We start from the raw sequence: 21272 nt of genomic DNA, 5'->3' as shown, positions 1-21272 counted from the left end.
GAGTACAGACATGCTCTGGACTTGTATTTGGCCGGAGGAAGCGGCGCTCACTGCGATAATCTCCCCAACTTGCTAACTTGCATTACAACTTGTCTGCTAGTTAATTCCGCTTTATTTTGACGCTAGCGCCTTCCAAGTTGAGCCCGACACCCACGGACGGCGAACAATGGCCACAAAACAACGTGCAACACGTTTCCAAACACGGAAAACCCGGGGCGACGCGGGTTAAAATCGCCATAAGGCAGAGCTGAGTGTTTTTTTAACAAAGCCTGGAAGTCCTCCGCTAACGCCGCTGCTAACGCTGCTAGCGCTAGCTAAATCCGAAGTTTACTAAACATGCTCGAGTTGGAGAAATTATCATTCTCCAGCGGTGGGAACGGCCCGTTGCAAATTCAGCGGCTGAAAGCTACGACAGGAACGCGGTGCATGAATTCGTCCGGGCGAACCACGCTGAAGGAGAAATAAAAAAAAAAAATTTCCCCGAATATTTATTTCACTTTCTTACCTCCGCCATGTTTGCAATCCTACAGGGTCACGTCAGGGGTCAGCGGGAGTCCCGGATGTAGAGCCCCGCCCACCCGCAGTATGGAGCGCGTGAGAGCTGCGATATTACGAGACTATTCCTCATGATAAATTCATGAAAAACAACGATAAACCTTTTACTCATATGAACAAATATAAACTGTTCCGTATTATACGAGCAGTTATTGATGATAAATTATTTAAATAAACCATAGACATTTACACAATTTTATACTGCTCATATAATCAAACATCTCCATACACCAAAACCACTTCTAGTCAACATATGTTTTTCTAATTTAAGAAATACGTCTCATTAAGTGCTATGACCATTGGCATGAAGTCCATATACATTATTTAAACCTTTAAATGTGTTTATTGGACACTGAAAGATTGTATGAAAAACATCTGTTGCAGAGGACAACCCAAACAAGAGTTATGTTGTCCTTTAAACAAGATTGCGCTACTATCCAAGCAATGCCACCCTCCTATTGTAAATTTCTACTTGATACATTCACAATTTGTATTAATTCAAACTCTTTCATCTGCATTGTAATAGCATGTAAGTTTATTTATTTATCTATCAATATTTCAAATATATTTACTCTCAGCCCCATCCTTTATATTTGATAGTGTGCTGGTAACAACCACTTTGAGGTGAATCTATACAACACAGCTCAAGTTTTGACCGGCAATTACAACAACCTTTTCTTGGAACCATTGATTTATGCCATTGATAATGGCCACACACACCACTATGTTGCTATGTAGAGAGCAATCATCTCTTTCCGTTATCTCACGCCATCCATTAGGCAGGTCTTTGCTAATTCCACGGCAATATAAACCTCTTTAACATTTATAAAAAATACAGCCAGTGATCTTCTTCACAATGGCTGGGATTCCCACACACATCCCAAATGGCCAGGTTGACATCCGCCTATAAAAGCTCATGATGATCACCAAAGATAATGTGATGATATTTACACAGGGATCCCGGGATGATAGCTCACTGGAGGCTGTACATATAAGGCAGCGCCGGGTGTTTTCTGAGTGTTAAACAACATGAGAACTATACTGCTGCTCGTCGTGCTGCTGTGCGTGTTTTGCGCAGCACAGTTCCAGACGCGGGACAACACCAACTCACTACGGCTGTGTGGTCGAGCATTTCTGCGAGCGGTGGTGTACACGTGTGGAGGATCCAGGTGGAGACGGCAGACGGGCGAGGAGGACACTTTGTCAGAAGGTCAGTTGAATGTTCCCTGAGAATGTCGGCTTTATTCTTGCAACACGAGAATGCATTAAAAACCACAAACTTGTCGTGAACAAAGGCGTGTATCTCTTAGCAGTACACAGACAAGCGGACCCTCTGAAGTCGACAGACGTGCTGCTACTGAGCCGTCAATGGCGGGACCAAAACCAGGCCGTGATAGCGGCGTGCTGTCAACAAGGCTGTCGGAGGAACGACCTCTCCATGCTCTGCTAAGGAGGGGAAACACTGCGAGGAGGCCATCACTCAAATGTCACAGAAAGACAACTTTGTGGAATGATGTCGTATAAATTTTGACTATGCAAAAATAAAAAAAAATAAAAGAACACGTGTACTTTGGTTTGAAAATTCCTGCTTTTTATATTATTTCATGACAAATACATGGAGATGATAATTTTTTCATCCGACTGAAAGGTATGATTTTCAGTTTATTCCAAGTAGATTCCGTAGACTATTGCCACGCCAAACAGAGAGCTGTTTTTGAAGGAGTAGGAAGCGAAGGTGTCATTGTTTGCGTCCCAGAGGCAGCGGCTGTTCATCTGTATGCCGTGCCCGGTGAGCCCGCCGATGGTGACCAGGACCACAATTTTATATCTGGGGATCATTAGTTCCTTTACGCGGGCTTTTATCACCTGGAAAAAAAACCAAAGTGAAGAATGAGTCTCTATAAAGCAGTGGTTTCAAATGTGTTCAAAAAGAGCTGCTGTCCTATTTACCTCTGATAGTGTTTTGGTCATTTTCCGAGACCACTCCACTTCATACTTTTCCAGCTGGAGGTTAGTGGTGAGAACATCCTTCAGTATTTCCGTGACGGCGGAGACGGAGAAGCGTTTGAACGGTCCTGGAGTGCAAAGAAGAAAAACAACCACCCAATTTTTTTTTTCCATTAGTTGTAAACATATGAATGAAAACTTTTCAAGACTTTTCTTTAATCATGATAATTATGGGCTCTAGTTTTAAAACATATTCATATAACAAACATCCAACCTTGTTAAATCAATTATCATTTTGAGATACTATAATTATTAAGTTGAACAAATCAGGAATAAAACCGATTGAAAAGCTTTGAAACACTTCAGTTCATGTGCATAATATATATCTAAAAAAAAGTATTTTATTGAATTCAACATTTTTGAGATGGAGCTTCATAACTTGGTTATAGTATCAATATAACAAATTGTGTTAAATCTGAATCAAACATGGTTGTTTAAAGTGTTTGCGTAGTGTCGTCTCACCCAGTTGGTACGTGTTTGGCAGGGTTTTAATCATCGCCATGTCTTCATGGTGGAGTTCATCTATTCCCGACACGGTGCTTATGGAGCTGTAAGACATCAGAATCAGATTGAGGAAACTATTGACAGACACTCACTGGCCCCCAATGAGGCCAAACAATTAATTTAAGAACAGCAAAGAGCAGCTTTATACATCTTACCAAGGCATTTTTTTTCAATATTCATCAGACAACATTAATAAAAGTGTCACAATTATTTATGTTTGTATAATGACAGCAAAATATCTTGAACTTGTGTGGATCTTAAAAAGAGGATATTGAGCTGTAATTACTTACTCCTTAGTTTTGCCAGCGTTTTCTTTCCCTCTGGCTCCATGACTTCTCTCTGAAGGGGCATTTTTCTTCTCTTTTCTTTGCAATGTGTCCTTGCCTGGATCAGCCATGGCAGCTTATCCTTCAAATCAGCCAATAACCTAAACATAAAACTTGCTCAGTGCATAAATATATACAGTGGATTGCTATGATATAGAGTTAGGCTAACTTAAAAAAAAATGTTGTCAAAAGGAATACAACTACCAAATATTATGCAATCACACCGACATGTTATGTGTTTGTGAAACACATCTGCTGCGAGTCAGCTTGTGTTTTCTTTTAGTATTTACATTTTGTTTTTATTGAGGACAGAATGAGTTCTACATGACAGGATGTCCAGTTGTTGGTAAATGTATTATTTTGGAGATAAATCATCTTCAGCAAGTTATCCTTTCCATCCTGTACATTTCATTAACAACATCCGTCCATTGGTGTATGTTGGGGGCTCAGGGATTAATCAACACTTCATGATAGCCTTTTTACAAATGCTTAAAAGGGCATAATATTGGATCATTCAATTCCGTTTCATTTAAAATATTATGTTCAAAATAATGTCTTTATTGGAGGTATCCTTAAAAACCTGACGTTTCAAGAAGAAGTTCTTTCCTTTATGTTTGAAATTCTTTGAATTGGCCATTTTATTCCGAATGAATAAAATATCATTATTCCTTTCGTGATCCAGGATTAAAATTTGTGATCCAATCTGGTGGGTTTGAACTCAGAATCATAGGCACACCATTGCATTATCTGTTGTTTTTGATTTAATGTATATTGTTCATTAATAGTATTCCAAATGTTTTTGTTCTTTTGATCCATAGGTTTTGTATTCTTCCAATAATTGGTCCCAGGTTAGATCATTCAAAGGCTTTTTCATCAACAATAGAATTCTGGATTGCACAAATTAAATAAGCTTTTAATCTGAGCAGCGGTATTGGTAATTTGCTAAATTAGGCAATGTCATTCCTCATTTTTCCTTTGAAGAGTCAGCTTGTGTTTTTCATCATACAGTCTGCACACATAGCTTGCACAACTTACCCGTTACAAAGTGCTGACAGACGTTTTTGCTACGATCCACCTGCCAGATTCAACCTGTTTTCGCCCGGCCGATAAGAAAACAGGCACTTTATCCAGCGTGACTGACCTTTGGAACAATGAAAAACTAAGGTCTGCAACTTTAACCCCCAAAACACACATTAACTCTTCAGCATACTGATCAAACTAAACGAATTTCGAATTTCGCGAGAGTTGAGACTGTGGTTTTGTTTTTTTTTCTTTCCCCAAACAAATATGGCAGCCACCGTTGCTAGGGAGTGACGTCACTGAGTGCCCGGATGTGAAGTGTTGAACGACGCATATAAAAAAATAGTAAGGAAATAGGGAAAAAAACACGCACACAAAAAAAATAAAAAGTTGCACGCATCGTTGAACGAGTCGTCGCTTCAGGATCGTCCGCAAGGATAGTGCTTTCAGTGGAACCTCACTTGTACCAATTTGTGGAGTCAATTCACCAAATGAAATGGTCACAACGGTTTGAATTAACGAAACAAAAAAATAAAGTATATATTGTTTATTGGATGTAAAGTAATTTTTGTTCCACAGATATAATGTGAAAATGCAGTGCTGATTTCTCAATGGTTTGTTTGTTTTAAAATGACATTTTCTCAGTATTTATCTTGTTATTCAAAACAAGTTCGCATTTTACTCTTTGGCTTCAGAGCTTATGTGGACGATTGAAGAAGGGATGAATGAATCTCAGTCGCATGAACCTGTGGCAGAACTCATCGACATCACCGAAGCGCAAACTGCACTTGAAACCAAGGATGCTGCATTTTAGTGACTTTAGTGATTTTAGTAAACGGAAATCTCGTCAGTCATGTGGATAAGTATATACATTACAATTGTGAATTTATTGATTTCTGCTACTATTTCCTGTAGCTCTTTGAGCTATTGTGGGTGATTGAGGAGGTTAAAGAAGAATACAGAGCGGGTGAGTGTTTGTGAACTGAGGAAACTAATTGTTGAAGTTTTGCCAGGGAAGTTCTGATGGTCTATTGCCTCTTCAGCTCAGGCGTCACGTCCCCACGTCTGTCGGTTCCTTCAATGATGAGAACTGTGGTCTCCTCCTTTTTTAAAAGGGAGTTTTTCCTTCCAACTGTTGCTCCTGTGGAATTGTTGGGCTTTTCTCTGTTGAAGTGCTGCAGATTAACTGCTGTATAATTAAAATTCATTAATTGTTTGCTGGCTCTTAAAGCTATACTTTGTATTTACATTGTTTAATAACGTGTTGGTTGTAAAACGATGTATAATGCTACACTTAAGGGAACTGGCTACTTTCAAAAGACAGTGATTTAACTGTGTAAATATTTGTTGTCTTCCAAATGCTAACTTCTTATTTTTACATACTATATAATATCGCCAAAACTAGGAATTTGCATACTATGTAACTATTTGAAATCGTTTTTTCCATCCACCGGCTGCTTCAAGGCGCTCTTGATTTCAGGAGCTCCTGCAGACTGAACTCACAGCGCTGTTGTCAAGGCAACCCGGGGCTCGCGGCTCAACCATTGGTCGGGCTCTGTGGAGTCTCACGCTGAAGTCTTGCGAGATTATCGCCTCCAACAAGAACCTGGACAAACTGAATGACATTCTCATTAAAGTATTACTATTTCACACAACCATTTGTCTAATTTAGTCCTCGACTCATATTTCTAGTTTGGAGATGTAGTAATTACCAGGGAAAAAAAAAAAAAAAAAACGATGATCCTTATGGGTTCATGAAAAAATTATGGGACAATGTGTCCAGTTTTATTATGTCGGCCAAGTTTTAGTGTATGTAAAAAAATTCAAATAAGCTTTTAATGAGCACCAAAGGAGCCGGGATGCATCAACTTTCACATCCATTATTCAACAAATCATTTTGTTTCCCCATTTATTTTTGTCTCATCAAAAGTGGATCCCAACTGACCGTGGGTTGGGTTGAGTTTGTTCGTCCAGCTGAGGGAGTCCATCCTTCACAGAGGCTCATGCTAAACACTATTTTAGAAAAATAGTAGACCGACAACTCTAACATGAAGCCATTATACGAGGATTTGCTCTCACCATGGCACAAATCTAATTGAGTTGACCTTGTTCAAACTAATTTATTAACATTTGGGAGTTCCCACCCGTTGGGATATGCCTCCACACGAAGATCTGTGTACCCCGAGTATATCTTTCATATCTTTGAACAAATAAGCTGAAGATGCATATCTCATATTTCCTCTTCTTTATTACGAAGTAAAACAGGAATGACATTGATTTTTTTTCATATATTCACTTTCAAAATCTTTGGATGGGAAATTTACATGAAATGTTTGCATATTCTGATTCTAATGGAGTGGAGGAGTACAGCCAGAAGATTGTAGAAAGAATAAACTTACGGAAACCTTCCATATTGAATATTGGTGAGTGGTCAGAAATGAGACAAAGAAAATTAGAAGCATTAACAGAAATAAGTGTTTTACTTACAGAACTGAAAAATCCAAAAGAAAAAAAACATGTTTCTTTTGTGAATTAACATGTTGCATCTGGGCCCAAACTGAACCAACACATTATAACATTCGGCATAATGTGATGTTTAAACAGAAAAAAAAGACATTACACATGGCCTGAAGAAATGCATTGTTTTATGAAGAAAACTGAATGTGTGTTTTGTGTGTGAGTCAAACACAGGAGAATGTAAACACCTACATTGGATGTAAGGAATGGGTACATCAACGAACACATGCCAAATTTATTGACAATGAGTTTCCGAAGGTGCTTCAACAGCGAAACAGAGTGGAGGCTTCAGTGAAAGGCAAACCATTTCCTCTCATAGCACACTTATACAACAACACACGAATTATGACCTTAATTAAATCAATAAATTAGTATTGCACGAATAAGATCAGTGATGGACAAACGCAGATTTCATGCGGCACTGTTGGGGAGTTATTTAGTAACAGTTACACTTTTTTTTTTTTTTTTTTTTTTTGCACCAGTATCCCGTATGTAAAACATTAGATGAGGAAAATGTTGTGTGTTGTCATTCATCATGAGTGCTGACATAAAAAAACAAACAAACCAAGACAAGTCACAGACACGTCCATATGCCCAGAGAAATATTTGAAACATAGCTTTTTTTTTAATGTACACTTTATACACTTAAGTTTTTAAATATTGCTCTTAGAAAATGATAAAACATCTATTCATCAGGGTGGAGAGAGACGGAAACAAAACGGGGGACATAAATAGTGCTGTCTTCTTGATAGACGCCTCTTTTCATGACTCCCATATTCCCACCCGATAATACTCCTTCGAAAAAACATTTCACCAAAGATTTCAGTGGAACTGGCCAAGTCTTTAAGCAGCATTGAAGGCAACTCACACAATCGTCAGCCCAGGTCCCTCAACATCCCTCTGGAAACTTGAAGGTCCTTTTCAATATTTTCCACGACATATGGCACTCACACATCTGACTCTGTACATCACGTCTAAACCACCTTTCAAACTCAAATCGAAATAACCTAAACTGTTCCAGTGAAAGGAGCAGCTGCTCACCCGACCTCATTGCCTCATAATGCAACTTTCACTACTGGAACACCGGCAACGCCAAACAAAGCCCTGCAATGTGAGAACTTGGATGCCTCTCCCCATTTACACGTTTTAGTTTTTTGCTCCCCACCAAACAGCGAGAACTGATTTACGGCCAGCATCAGCTCGTCGTCGGCCCAATGAGATGTCATCGGAACTGTTGGCAGTCACGAAGTGCTGCGTGTATTCAAGTACAAGATTATATATGTGCCTCACTCCTGAGCAATGACAAAGACTGGCATCTTCGGGCAGGAAAACTATATTTTCTCCTCAAGTAGTTCATCCATAAACACACAACAATGACACAATTGGTCCACGACTTCAGCAAGGTGGGAAAAACTGTGACAAGAATTTGCAAAGCAACAGATTTGCTGAGGGCAGAATACAAATTTGTCGTTGATGAAAATAAAATGTTTTTACATTTGTTAAAGGAGTAATCATTCTGACGGATGAGTGCACTGTGTGTTTGAAGGAGATACTGCAAGATCTGCAGTATTAATGAAAATCCATGAAAAGTATGGAATCTACACCCCGCTGTGGGTTTTATTCATGAGTGATCAGCATGAAAAGCAGCAGAAATACAGTTGCTTTAAGGCAAACCTCAAAGTTTGCGGGACCTCCCACATTCCTTCCCTGACCTACAGCCATGAACACGAGGTAATGACTGAAAGGGAAAAAAAAGGTTGCAGACAGAAGCAGCTGAAACAACTTTTTCTTGCAGTTTTCTCTGGAGTTCAGAGAGGTTACTCATTTGAGGAGCTACTGGAAAGTTTATTTAGGCACCTCGACCAACTGGAAAGAGAATCTGAGGTCAACCATGGACCTATTTGTGAAATTCGTCCTTCCATCTCGGTCTGTGAACGCCTCAGGATGCTCAAGACAAGATGGAGGAAGATCAGAAACGGCTCAGCTCCTTCTTCACTGCCAATGCCAGTCTGTTTGGAGGAATTGAGGCTTTTTAGGTCATCAATGATGAAATGCCTCAGTGTGCCGGTTACTCAGGACTGAGGCACAAATATAAATCCATGTGAAAAGCACCTGAAAACCTGAAGTGCTGATGTTGATCCGGTGCTACAGGTAATTTTGAATCGACTTCACTCCCAACTGACAGAAGAGGACGTGACACAGAACAAGGGATTCTGCTCAGAGGCCAGCGAAGGTAGAGTCACACATTGTGGAAATAAAATTCTGATCTGAGTCGCCAGTCAGATATCACCAAAACTATACCTTACAAACCAACCCTATACTACATGCCCCCCCCCCCCCCCCCCCCCAATTTTTCACTCTTTCGCACCTTATTTAAGATTGTTTTAATAGTATCTACTCTATTCACATTATCTTTTACAGTGCATTTTGCAGTTATAGCCAGTTGGACAAATGGAACTGCACTAAATAAGGCTGGATAATTGGATGGAATCCATAATTACTTTTAAAGTTAACAAGAACAAAGAATCGGGATTTCCCTGTTTTTTTACTCCACATAACCTCGTAGGTGTTCCAAGTGCACAAAACTAATGATTTGCATTTACTTGCATAAACTCACGCGCAGTCAGTCAACTGAATATGGAGTTAAAAAGTCAATTAATTGTCTCTGGTCTGTTATTCTATGAAAATTTTTATGGCCCTAAAAGCACTAAACGTGGGACGGATCTGAAGTCTTCACAGTCAAAAGCCGTTGATTTGAATGGTTCTGCTCACAACCAGGTCCACTAGTTATCTGCCAAATATTTCCCTGTGTGAGACAAAATGAAACGTGTAAGAGAGCGGAAGAGTTCAGTCAAGACTGTGCAAATAGATCTGAACACCGAAGAGTAATTCTGTGGACGAACAAGTACAAATACTTCTGATACAAAAACTGACCTGCAGCGAATCTCTTCTTGACTAATGAGAGCCGGTAGCCGGTCCCGACCAGCTGGATGTCGCACCCCGACAAGGTGCTTCCCTCGCTGGTGAACTGGACCGCCAGCTGAGAGGGTCTACAGGGACCTTCGATCATCTGAAACCGGCCCAGGAGAGCACCTACTCCTGCAACATACACACTGTTTACAAGCCAGGAAGGGTGATGAGGTGTGCAGCTGTCACACACGTGCTGGAGACGCCTGATCTGAACGACAGGATGCAGAGTGGTGGAAGAAGTTGGAAGAAGAACACTTGCCTCCGTTTTCAGACCTGTGAGACAAGCTTGGGATTTTCCACTGTATCGTCTGCTGCTCTGGATTCCTTCAGAAGAGAATCATTTCATGATGAGATATGCATATGGTCTTAAGCTACAACAATTTCAACAAGCTAAAAAAAAAAAAAAAATCGCTCCTTGGCAGAGATATGTCTGCGGTATACTGATCTGACCCTCTTAAACCAAACCCATCTATTTGCTGCCTCAGGTCTAAACACTTCCGTGTCAATGGATCCCCACAAAGACGTGTGAAAACATGGCGATTCCTCACCAGGTGGCCGGTGGGATCATAGCCAGTGGTTTAGCGATGCCTCCATTCACAGGCACCAAGAATTGGAGGTTGTGCAGTGGCACCGGCGCCCCCATGGCCTCCATGTTGTATTTGTAGTCTATTCTAAGGTCAGTGTTATTGGCGTCACCTCGCCAACTCACTGCCAGGTTCAGGGGAGTGGACTGGATCCCCTCCGCTGACACCTGAAAAGGTGGAAAAAAGAAAAGAAACAACGAAGACTTATAACTGCACTGGTTTAATTCACAGATCTAGTCATCAGTTAACTTTTGAGGATGAGTCTCTCTCGACTCTTGTCTTGTTTCAGGTGATTGTTTGACCCCATCTTCATGACCTCCTTTGTGTCACACTGCTGCACGTGTGCGGCTCTGCATGCAGCTGCCCGGATTGTTGTCAGCTTTGAGTCATTATTCCCCGCGCTCACTGCTCAGGAAGAAATGTGGCGTCCCCGAGTCTGGCTGCTGCCAGTTCACCTCACCACACGAAGGCCTAATTCACGACAGAGCTGAGCTTTTTGGCTGTAAACGCACGTTGGCACATAGCCGGGCCTCTACAAAATCTTCACGTTTTCAAAACTAACATTGTTTTCACACCAGATCATTTTCAAAACATCTTTCATTTACACAAACCTCGTATAAAAACCTGGTAATGAGCCAAACCTAAAGGCGGCAGCGTAACGAGAAGCGAAAAAGCCTCTGCTCCTTGACATAATAACAGTATTTATGATAAATGCAAACGAGCCAAAAACGTTTGCACGAATGTCAAAACAATCACTGCGTCGAACAGCTTCCACTGTCATCACAGTAGCCAGATTGTAAACATAGATTGCACACATATGACACTTCTGTCGCACACTGTGACGTTAAACTCCGTCTCCCCTTGAATGTCTACATACATAAAGACGTAGTGTTTTTCCAAATCTCCACCTTGGCCAGAGTTTTCACATATAATCGTTTACATTAAAACAAAAGGCCCAAACGCATTGAAACATCACAGTTTTTGCTACGTGTAAAAAGGCCCTTCGTTTAGTGTTTGCATTCCTGTTTTGACCCTCATCTTTCTTAGAACCGCGGTTTCTGAATATTGGTATCTGCGGGCGTGACCATGCAGTATAAATATGTCAGTACTTTAATATTTGCACTATCCAACCAAATCAATATTTTCTCCCCTGGTACAAGTGTCTCAACCAACTAAACAGCACAAGCACAGACAGAAAGACAATAGTTCATACCTGATATTTGATCATATCCACATTGTAGTATGTCGCCTGTGGCTTCTGTTCAGCTACTTTCTTCAGATGGCTCAACAAGTTTGGCATGTTTACCCAGAATTCCCTGGTGTCTGTGCCGTCTGTTGCAAAATCGCTAAGAAACAATACCATAGTTTTTGGTTTGAAGCAATCACATTGATACCCAACAAGCACAAAAACGTGCGAGGAGCTATTGTTGGAGCAGTTTCTGCCGGGGGCGTTGCTCTCACCAGCACAGCAGCTGTGGATTGGGGAGGACCTGCTCCAGTCGGTTGTAGTTGCTGATGCTGAAGGTGAGAATGGGTTGAGTCGGTTGGCTTGCGAAGTGCCTGGTTATGCCCGCGGGGAAAGACAGAACCATCTCCCCGGTAATCTTCACAACACATCTGAGACAGACACAAAGGACCCAGACTGAACAAAATCATGCACTATGCGTCAGGTTCCCTTTCATTTTTAAAATATTAAAGCGCAGGAGATTATTTCCACATAAAGTGCATTGTAAGTGACGTTACAAGTTTGGCTACCTCTCAGTCTCGGCAACAAAACAAACGCTTCAGAGAAATCAGTGTTTACCATTTTTAGACTTAAATAATCTATTCTGACAATCAGTGCATTTGTGATATAGACCTACTTGCTGGGATCAGCGCCTTTGAAGTAGGCATTGATGGTTTCCGTGAAGGCAGCAGCAACTGGCAGGGTGTCCTGGGGTCCCATGGTAAGTGGACTAGGCCCTCTTGAGCATCCTAAAACACACATAATCATGAAAAAAATTAAAACCCTCAATCATCTACGTGATGTCTGATTCCACGCTATTCTATTTGAAGTTTCACAGGTAAATGTAGTTTAAAAAAAACAACAACAACAAAAACAAAACATAACGAAGCAACAGTGGACTTTTTTCTCTCGATGAATGTCGGGCTCTAGCTGATGGTATGGGAGGGGATGGACAGCAACACTCTGGTGAACACAGCGGGTGAAAAACAATGCAGGCGCTTTCAGTTCATGCGATGTCGGGGCTACAGCCGCGCTGTGGTTCAACTCACCTTCGAAAGCTAAATAAAACCTGCCGTGGTCAAACCACACCAGAGGCTGTGAGGCCTCTGAGTGCGCAGAGACATGAGGAGAAAACCATGGAGAGGGACAAGACTGTGAGGCAATGACACGATGATGAGCGACAAACAACATGTGCACTCAGACTCACGACAGGTAACACTGAACAGTGAACGGGCGAACGCCGCCGAGCTGCTGGCGTACCTGCGGTGGACATATTCAGTTCCCTTCCTAAGGTCGGCGTGGACGCTGCGCTCTGTGAGGTAATGGAGGAGATGGAGGACGAGCTCTCAGCCCGGGCCAGGGGGGCGAAAGGCAGGGGGCTTCCTGAAACTGGTGGACTGAACGGGCGGGTCTGAAGATACAAATGCAACAACTGTCAGTAAAGTGACACAAAGGGGGGAAAAAAATAAAAAATAGAAACGTGGAAAACGGATGAAAAGAAAGCGGTGCTCCCATGTACCAGGTCTGTGATTGGTTTCCCTGGAGGCAGCTTTGGTCGAGAGGATGGACGAGGAGGAGGAGGTGGCGGGACAGGACTGCCTCGAGACTGAGGTGTGGTGGGACGAGCTGGAGAGGAGGGGCCTGCGGTACACACAGTGCACACACTGTGGTTTACAGCCAGCGACATTTTATTTTAACGCTTGCTCTGGTATGATCAGCCTGCTGACTCTGAAATCTCCATTTAGGCCAAAATTAACTTTTTATTCAAGTGCAAAAACATCTGATGCCAATATGAATGTTAAGAATTGTGTGCCATCTATCGCCAAAACTCTTGTGTATTCTTCGATATTTGTAGAACTATACGGTGTTGTAAATCTGTACAGACTTCAGAATAGTTCTTATTGTGGAAACCTAAAGAAAAGTGTAGATGCTTGTGCAAATGTACTAACTTACTCAAGTAAATATGTCAAACAAGTCATAATTTCGGGGGTAAATGACAAAAAGAAAAATATACTTGAGTGCAAAACGCAAAACTAAATTGAATTACAATACTGAAATATTTGTAAGAGGTGACTTCCCACCTTGTTTTGTTCCATATCAGTTACTGGTGAGACATTTTGCTCCAATTTGTTTGTTTGAGGTCAAAATAACGCAGCTGCTATTTCACAACTGCAACACTAGATGTCAGTGTAAGTATCACATATTGAATATTGGTGAAGCAGACTTGGACTCTGACAAAAGTATCAGGCAGACAACAATGTCTAAAGCTTCAAATGTGTCCAAACATCTGCTTGATAGAAAGCCAGAATAACCCAGACATCAGTCCTCCCTGTGACGAGTTGCGTGACCAATGTATCCCCGTTTTGATTTTTAGGCAAACATCTCCAATCACATGTCAGTCAAAGCGGCCCTAACGCGAGTACTCACTGCTGCCTGAGTAGGGTCCGGGGGAAGACATGATAGATCTGTAGGTGGTTGGAGGAAGAGGAGGCGGCGTCCCTCTGAAGCTCGGCGTCAGCTCTCTGGGAGAGCCCCCGAAGTCTGGCATGTCTTCTCTCATGTACACACCCTCTGGAGTCCTCTTACCACCAGCGCCACCGAGGACGAGTGGAGAAGTGACCCCGATCCGAGGGGACCAGCGCTCGGCCGGCAGAGGGGGCACGGGGCTGATGGGAGCAGGCGAGGAACAATACTCTGCGAACTGGAGCACCTCCTCGTCGATTGCCTCCTCGTCGAGGCATAGAGGGGGTGAGTTGGAGGGGGAGAAGTCAGGGGGCAGCGGAGGGGCTGGTTCATCAGGGGGGGGAGGTCCGAGCAGGATGCAGGGCGGCGAGTCCGGTGGCGAGAAAGGAGGTGGGGAGCCGGGAGAAAACGGTGGGGGCGAAGGCGGGGGTTCATTCGGAGGAGGTCCAGGCGAGAGGCAAGGGGTGGACGGTGTGGACGAGGGCGTGTCTGGAGGTGGAGAGTCCGGCGGCGGCGGGGGAGCGGGTTCATCAGGTGGCGGGGGCCTGTCATCCGTGAACGTAACCCATCTCGGGGACATGGTGTCGTCACTCGCACGGGGGCTGTCCACGGGGCCAAACACATCGTCCAGGTCCGGGCCCGGGGAGCCTCGGTACGAAGCCGGAGAGAGGACGTTCAGGTAGATGGGGGCGGACCTGCGAGCCGCTCTTCCATTGGATAGTTCAGCTACAAAGATTGGGTCACAGCAGTGAGGATTACAGTTGAAATAATGAATCCTTTTTTTAAATAGAAATTTACCAGCAAAGTCTGAGGGGTAGCCGTAATGATTTCTGGACGGGAGGTTTTTTGGAGGAAGCGGAGGAGGAGCTGCGACAGAGGTTAAAACACACAGTCAGCTCAGCACTCCTGCCAACATACAGTAGAGCAATGATGTAATCAGCTCACCTCCTGTTGGAAAACTTCTACTCAGCTGTGATTCTGACCGCGGTCTGGAGTCCCCCCATCCATCGGCCGGGACCACTGTCAGTGGACAACAGAAGTTAAGTTAGTGAACCAATTCCAAACTTAGAGGCATGTCATGTCAGGCTGAGAGGGAACAGACCATCGTATCTGGAGTATCTGCTGTCACAAGGCACCCCAAAAAAGGCAGGGATGTTCTGTGGCAGCTTTTCACTGCGGGACGAGACAAACACACGGCTCCAGTTCTTGACGATATACCACATCTGTACAAGTGCAGATCTACAACTTTAGAGCTCCATAAAAGAGAAAAAGCCCTCAAAGTGCAATAAAGCTGACAGTGAGGGCATGTTACACCTATAGACACTGTTATTAATCTGTATAGAGATAATTTGCATCTTCAAACCAAGCTTGATTTGGGACCATTCTGAACATATTGCAAAGAGAAACACAGACCTATGCGTCTCTGGAGCAGGGCTTGGTGTTGGGGTGGAGCGTCTTGGTCTGGCGATCTCCTCACCTACAAAAAACATGAAGTGAAACTCAACGTTTGCTACTGTATTTCCAGCACATGGAATTGAGACGTCGACCAGAGAGAGCCGCTTGCTTGCACGGTGCTGTTCGGTCAAAACATCACACAGAATCTGAATTAAGTGTTACCATATGGATATACTTACATGACAAATGTCTTTTTATCTGCCCCTGCAAAAAAATGAAGTCCACACAAAAGATAAATCAATGATATAAATGATATAATGTTAAATGTACGACACAAACATTGCTTATTTTAAAATTCTTCGTTTTGTTGACTTGTTCTGTTCTTAAACAAAAATGTTTCAACAGATATCTGTCTGTAAACAATATATCATGTCATGGTGAACCATAACATTCTTTTTTTCTTTATTTTTTTGTTCTGAATTTCCTAAATGAGAACAGGTCACCCTGCAGAGAACATAAAGCTGTGTTTCACGCTCTCAACTCTGAAACAGCCAGCAGATGGAGAGACAAACTCACCGGACTGCGTCTCTGAGACCAGCAAAAAGGAAGAGAGAACAGACCTGGGTCAGAGAGTGAGTGACAAATCAGTCAAATGGACACCAACTAAAACTGCACACACACACACACGCCGCGCCTCTTTACTTCCACCACAAAGCCACAATAATGCAACAGGAATCATAACACACTGCTGAAGATGGCAACAATACAAGCGTCTCCTCTGAGCGACACGCCGAGCTTCGCGCTGACGGTCGCTGGCATATTGGCATGGAAGTGCCACTGAGGCCAGATCGATACGCTTGGAGCTGTATGTGTGTTATGTTTGCTTTGCATTACGTAACACTGATGCTTTGCCAGACAAGTAAAGTAAAGCTGCAGCTAAAGCAAACAACAATAACAAAAAAAGGAAGTGGGCAAGAACTGGATAAAGAAAACATGATTTTTTTTTTTGGTTTTGTTTTTAACTGCATGCAAGAAAGGAGGGGAGTCATTACGAGTATTTAAATGAGCACTGTCACAGTGGTCGGAGCATTTCATCGAACATCTTCACCAAGTGAGAACATGCCATGCGATCTGCCTTGGTGGCGATGCAAGCGTGAGAATGCACAACAAGCTTACCGGACTTCTTTTCTACAAGATGACAGCAGAGATGTGAGAGGAAACGACAAGGGAAACAGAGTTAAACGGAGTAGAAACAAGTGTTAAAAATAAACGACTGAGACGGAGCGTAGGGTCACAGTTAGTTGTGATGAAGACCTACAGCAGACGTGTCGTACCGGAGGGGCACAGGTCCGGTACCAGACAAGTGCAGGCATTTGATTTAAGCACATCTGATATGCAATGACGAGCACCGGAATTTCTGCAGAGCCTCGCGGTGACACGTTCATTGAAATCAAGCGTGACGATGCAGGAAGTCGGTAAATGCAGTACCGCTTCCCTGCGGGATCAGGAGTGCCTACCTCTGGATTAGGGTACGGGTGCTCAGGAGAGAATTATGTCAATGAGTGTGCCCCACAAGCAGTGCGGTGATATATGTGTTTTGTGCCCTTCAGAGCTGCGCAGCAGAAGAAGAGCTGAGCTCAGAGTCTCGGCAGCGCTCACCAGAGATGGAGACAGCGCCAGGCCTCCCACTGAGGCTTTTAGCTCATCCATAGATGGGGGGGCACACTTGGCACTGTCCGACACCAGCGGCTTGATCTTGATTTTGAACTTTTTCTTGCTGTCCTCGTCTTCCTCCGAGTCACTGGAGGAGAAAAAGTGTTTTTCTTTGGAAGCTGGTGAGGATTTGTCAAGGACAAAGTGGAATACACTGGGCACTAATTCATGCATTAGAACCAGGAACAGCGCTGGGGCACAAGAGTGACGCGTCCGGTCTGTATCTCTGTCTAATTCGTCCCAGTTTGCTGTATCACACCTGCTGTAAGTGACCCCCCCCCCCCGCTCTGTCCCAGCCAAATCATCTTGCTCAGGCAAAGTCTCCCTAGTGCCTGTGCTTTATGAGTCCAATTCAAATGTATAGGTGTGGACGCCTGTGGGAGCAACAACCTAAAATACCATCGACCTGAGTGTCATTGGTTAATTAGAACTGTTGCTGTGTGACAACTAGAATGCCAGCGTAGATGTAATGTGGCTCTGTCTAGCTGCCCTACTGCTCCCTTCTTCGCCTTCTTTTTTTTGCCTCTGCTGGGACCTACACATGCAACGACTATTGATTTGGCCTATTTAATGCTGAGAAGCACTCTGCCAATGAGTCACTCATCCAAACAGGTCAATAGTTTTGCAGAAGAAGAGTCCCAAGACTACAGCTGCCCCTTCTCACTAAAAAGGATATCATCACCCTCGTCACCAGGCCGAAGGCTGAAGCCCTCCTCGTCGACATCAGGAGAAGCCTGCAAGAGAGAAAGAGAGAGAGAGAGAGAGAGAGAGAGAGAGGTGACAGTCAAATGTAACCCATCGTACGCTGTAACAAAGACGGGCGCTCTTCAGCTGCATATAAATGTAGATTAGATTTCACAGATGTTTTCGCCGAGACGCTCAGCTTCCTGGCTCAAGCTCCCACTGACTCACAGGAAATCCAGCTATCGCTCTATTCACACAGATCACTCAGTAAATTTAAACCTCGCCTCACGTGACACTCATTGCAACGGTATGCCGACTGTGTCATACAAGAGCTGCACAGTCTCGATGAAAGGGGGAAAAAAAAAAAAAAAAACAAAACAAAATGATGCAGACACTTACATATCTGTCCCAGTCGATTTCACCATAGAAACCATTGGGAGCCCCGTTGGCTTTTTTCTACCATCAAAGAGAAAGATATCATAAGACGAGGGTGTATTTAGTTAGGTATTCTTTTGCCCTACAAACAATCCGTCTGCGTTATGAAGCCACTACACTACGTTAAACAGGAACATATAGGAGCACGGAGACTTTTACTGAGCTCTCAGATGTACTTACACTTCCTTTCTTCCCACTTCCACTTCCTTCTGTGTCAGGTGAGCTCCTGTTTGAATGAACAAAGCAACAAAGACAAACAAGTATAATTAACATATACGTAAGAACATCTATACAATGGATAAGGCTCAAACATAATTTGTTACAAAAAAAAAAAAAATTGAATGGGCATCATTTCATTGTATTTTATAGGACATCAGTGAAATAAACAATAATAAACAATAGAATGGTTCTGCAAGAAAAGTCATTCTGGCTTGCAGTGCGTCAACACTGAAGTTGAAGGATAATGATACGTGGTTTACATTTTAATTTAAAAAAATTTAAACACTAGAGAGTGCGACATGCTAAAGTATTCATCCCCCCTGAGTCTATACTTTGTAGAGCCACTTTCAGCTGTAAGTCTTTTGGCTTTTTTCCCTACCAGTTTTGCACATCGAGCGACTGAAAGAAAAATGGGCCAAAACCTCAGTCAGATTGGATGGAAATTGTCTCAACAGCAGTTATCAAGTCCTGCTAGAGATTGTCAATTGGATGAAAGTCTGGATTTTGACTTGTCCAGCCAAAGACATGAATAATGCTGGGATCTAAAGCTTTCCATTGTAGCTCTGCTGGAAGGTGAACCACCACTCTCCTTTCATGTCTCCAGCCTCCCGGATCCTCCTCAAGAAAAGCGTCCCCACAGCATGTTGCTGCCACCACCATGTTTCAGTTGGGCTAGTGTGTTCAGTCTGATGTGCAATGCCAGTTTTCCACCACTTATTTTGCACATTTGGTGTCATCTGACGAGAGCTCCTTCCTCCACAGGCAGGACACACGATTCATTTCACAGAGAAAGGTAATGCCTCCCATTTATTCCGCGGTATCGGAGTAAAGGGGGATGGATGCCTTTGCAATCCAGACTTTTCAGTTTTGTAATTTGCAAAAAAAAAGAAAAGAAATTGAAAGCACCAAATACCATGTTCCTCCCACTTCACAATTATGCAGTTCATTGTGTTTATCAAGCACATAAACATAAACATTTACATTTGTGGTTGTAATCAGACCAAATGTGGAAACGTTCAAGGAGTATGAATACTTTTACAAGCCGCTATATGTTTCTTTTACACTTGTAATATATTCAATAAAGTTTCCATTTAACATGATAATGTTGAGAAAAGGCATCCGTACTCCTGGCCTGAATCAAACATTTACACAGGAACATAAGACCATTAGAGCTCTTGTGGTTGGACGTGCAGTCCTCTCCTTCCACATAGGAATGTACAATGTGAATAATTTTGAGTTTTGTGGAGAAAAGTTTGAAGAAACTCACGTGGTGTCTGTGTCCCTGTCTTTCCTTCGTAATCCCAGGGCTTTCCTGGTTCGGTTTTTCAGTCCTGATGCAAACAGAAAGGGAGAAAGAAAAAACATCACAGCAAATCAATTTAAAGTTTTAGACTCCAATAAAAGAACAAGTGACCATATCAATAAGATGAACATGAAAGCAACACGAAATATAGTATCCTGTGGATGCAGCAGAAATACACTATCGCCTCTATGCTGGGGTCATATTATGCAAAATTAATTTTCTAATGGTTTTGCAACTGTAACATGGGTCCCCATACCTGGGAACTGAAGGTCTCTCATCTCTCTGCTTGGCTTGTTTGAATTGTTTTTGAAAAAGTGTGCGATCCAATGAGGAAATCAGAAATCAAACCCTATATAGTCCCTTTGGGGGTTTAGCCAATCCCAATCATGGTAGGCCCTCCCCTTGACTCCTCCCACAATTAGACGACTCTGCTCTGGCACATGGCACCACGGGAGGAAGTACTTCCTCCTATTCTCAAGAAGAGCATGTGTGGGCAGCATGGTTTTAGGCAGAAATCGGTGATATGGGTATCCAACCAAAAATTCAGGGTGCCCAAAATTTCTTTGGTCGGCGACCAATGTGGGCGGGGCGGACAGGGGGTGCGTGGTGGGAGGGGGTTCAAAATCAACTATAATCAACTACATTCTAATGCATTCTGGACTGCGAAATACTACACTTGTCACATGCAGATTTTGCTTCTTCACAGTAATATATTTCCCTTTCTCCCTGACATTTTTGCTGAGGCATCCTATATCTTTTCTTGCTTTGTTTGGATGTTGTCTTTTTTTTCCTTTTAAGGTCATGGCTTATTTTTATTGGTGATGATTTCCACCTGTACCTGTACCTGACTCACCTCACGCCAAACGTCACGCCATGTGCTTGTTTGTGCCCCCTGTAGTTGGCACATTGCTACTATCTGCACCCCTGAACTGAGCACCTGTATTATCATCTCATTTGTTATCTGCATGCCACCTATAGCTCAGTCCCAAGGCCTGAGAATGTCACAATCGCACAATTAAATTGGTAGGGGAACAAGCAGGGCCGTCAATCAAAATCAACATTCTCAGAGAGAGAATATTGTTGATTTTCAATGGAAAAACATAAATGATGTACAGATATCCAAATAGGTGTCAATATTTTAGAAATGAATAATTTGATAGATCATAGGCCCATAAAATGTGTCCCACCTGTGTGTCTACAGATAGAATTCTTCAGCATCTTGAAAAGAAAATTCCTTCAAATTCCTCCTCTCTGCTTCAGCATTTGAACACACCCAGATGAGTCAGAGAACCAATCAGAGGCCGCCTTTGAAAAGGCATCAATTGACCAATCATGTTGCTCATTACTGGGCA

At 42.9% G+C, this 21272-nt stretch overlaps 3 protein-coding genes across 3 annotated transcripts; 1 reads left to right on the top strand and 2 right to left on the bottom strand.

Moving 5' to 3' along the window:
* Positions 1 to 1584: 1584 nt before the first annotated feature.
* On the top strand, positions 1585 to 2005 carry LOC308135170 (relaxin-3-like; the record flags this gene model as incomplete). The annotated part of the gene is made up of 2 exons (XM_080503045.1): positions 1585 to 1765; positions 1869 to 2005. 2 exons carry the CDS (start codon positions 1585 to 1587, stop codon positions 2003 to 2005), a joined length of 318 nt encoding a protein of 105 aa, XP_080359171.1.
* A 212-nt stretch (positions 2006 to 2217) lies between these two features.
* dynlt5 (dynein light chain Tctex-type family member 5) lies at positions 2218 to 3463 on the bottom strand (the record flags this gene model as incomplete). The annotated part of the gene is made up of 4 exons (XM_080503044.1): positions 2218 to 2421; positions 2506 to 2630; positions 3025 to 3110; positions 3357 to 3463. The coding sequence occupies 4 exons, from the start codon at positions 3461 to 3463 to the stop codon at positions 2218 to 2220; spliced, it is 522 nt and encodes a 173-aa protein (XP_080359170.1).
* Positions 3464 to 9606: 6143 nt separating this feature from the next.
* On the bottom strand, positions 9607 to 20198 carry sgip1b (SH3GL interacting endocytic adaptor 1b; the record flags this gene model as incomplete). Its single annotated transcript, XM_080503043.1, has 24 exons — positions 9607 to 9735; positions 9864 to 10022; positions 10153 to 10223; positions 10448 to 10650; positions 11697 to 11829; positions 11945 to 12100; positions 12346 to 12457; positions 12758 to 12814; positions 12969 to 13119; positions 13228 to 13349; positions 14136 to 14897; positions 14970 to 15038; positions 15117 to 15191; positions 15274 to 15344; positions 15585 to 15648; positions 15806 to 15830; positions 16143 to 16154; positions 16743 to 16754; positions 17226 to 17398; positions 17944 to 18013; positions 18363 to 18419; positions 18579 to 18624; positions 19885 to 19948; positions 20177 to 20198. 24 exons carry the CDS (start codon positions 20196 to 20198, stop codon positions 9713 to 9715), a joined length of 2709 nt encoding a protein of 902 aa, XP_080359169.1. The 3' UTR covers positions 9607 to 9712.
* Between the last annotated feature and the right edge of the window lie 1074 nt (positions 20199 to 21272).

This window comes from Blennius ocellaris, assembly GCF_963422515.1.
Source record: "Blennius ocellaris genome assembly, chromosome: 10".
In the NCBI taxonomy this organism is placed as follows: Eukaryota; Metazoa; Chordata; class Actinopteri; order Blenniiformes; family Blenniidae; genus Blennius; species Blennius ocellaris.
This window is presented reverse-complemented; position numbering and strand designations above follow the sequence as displayed.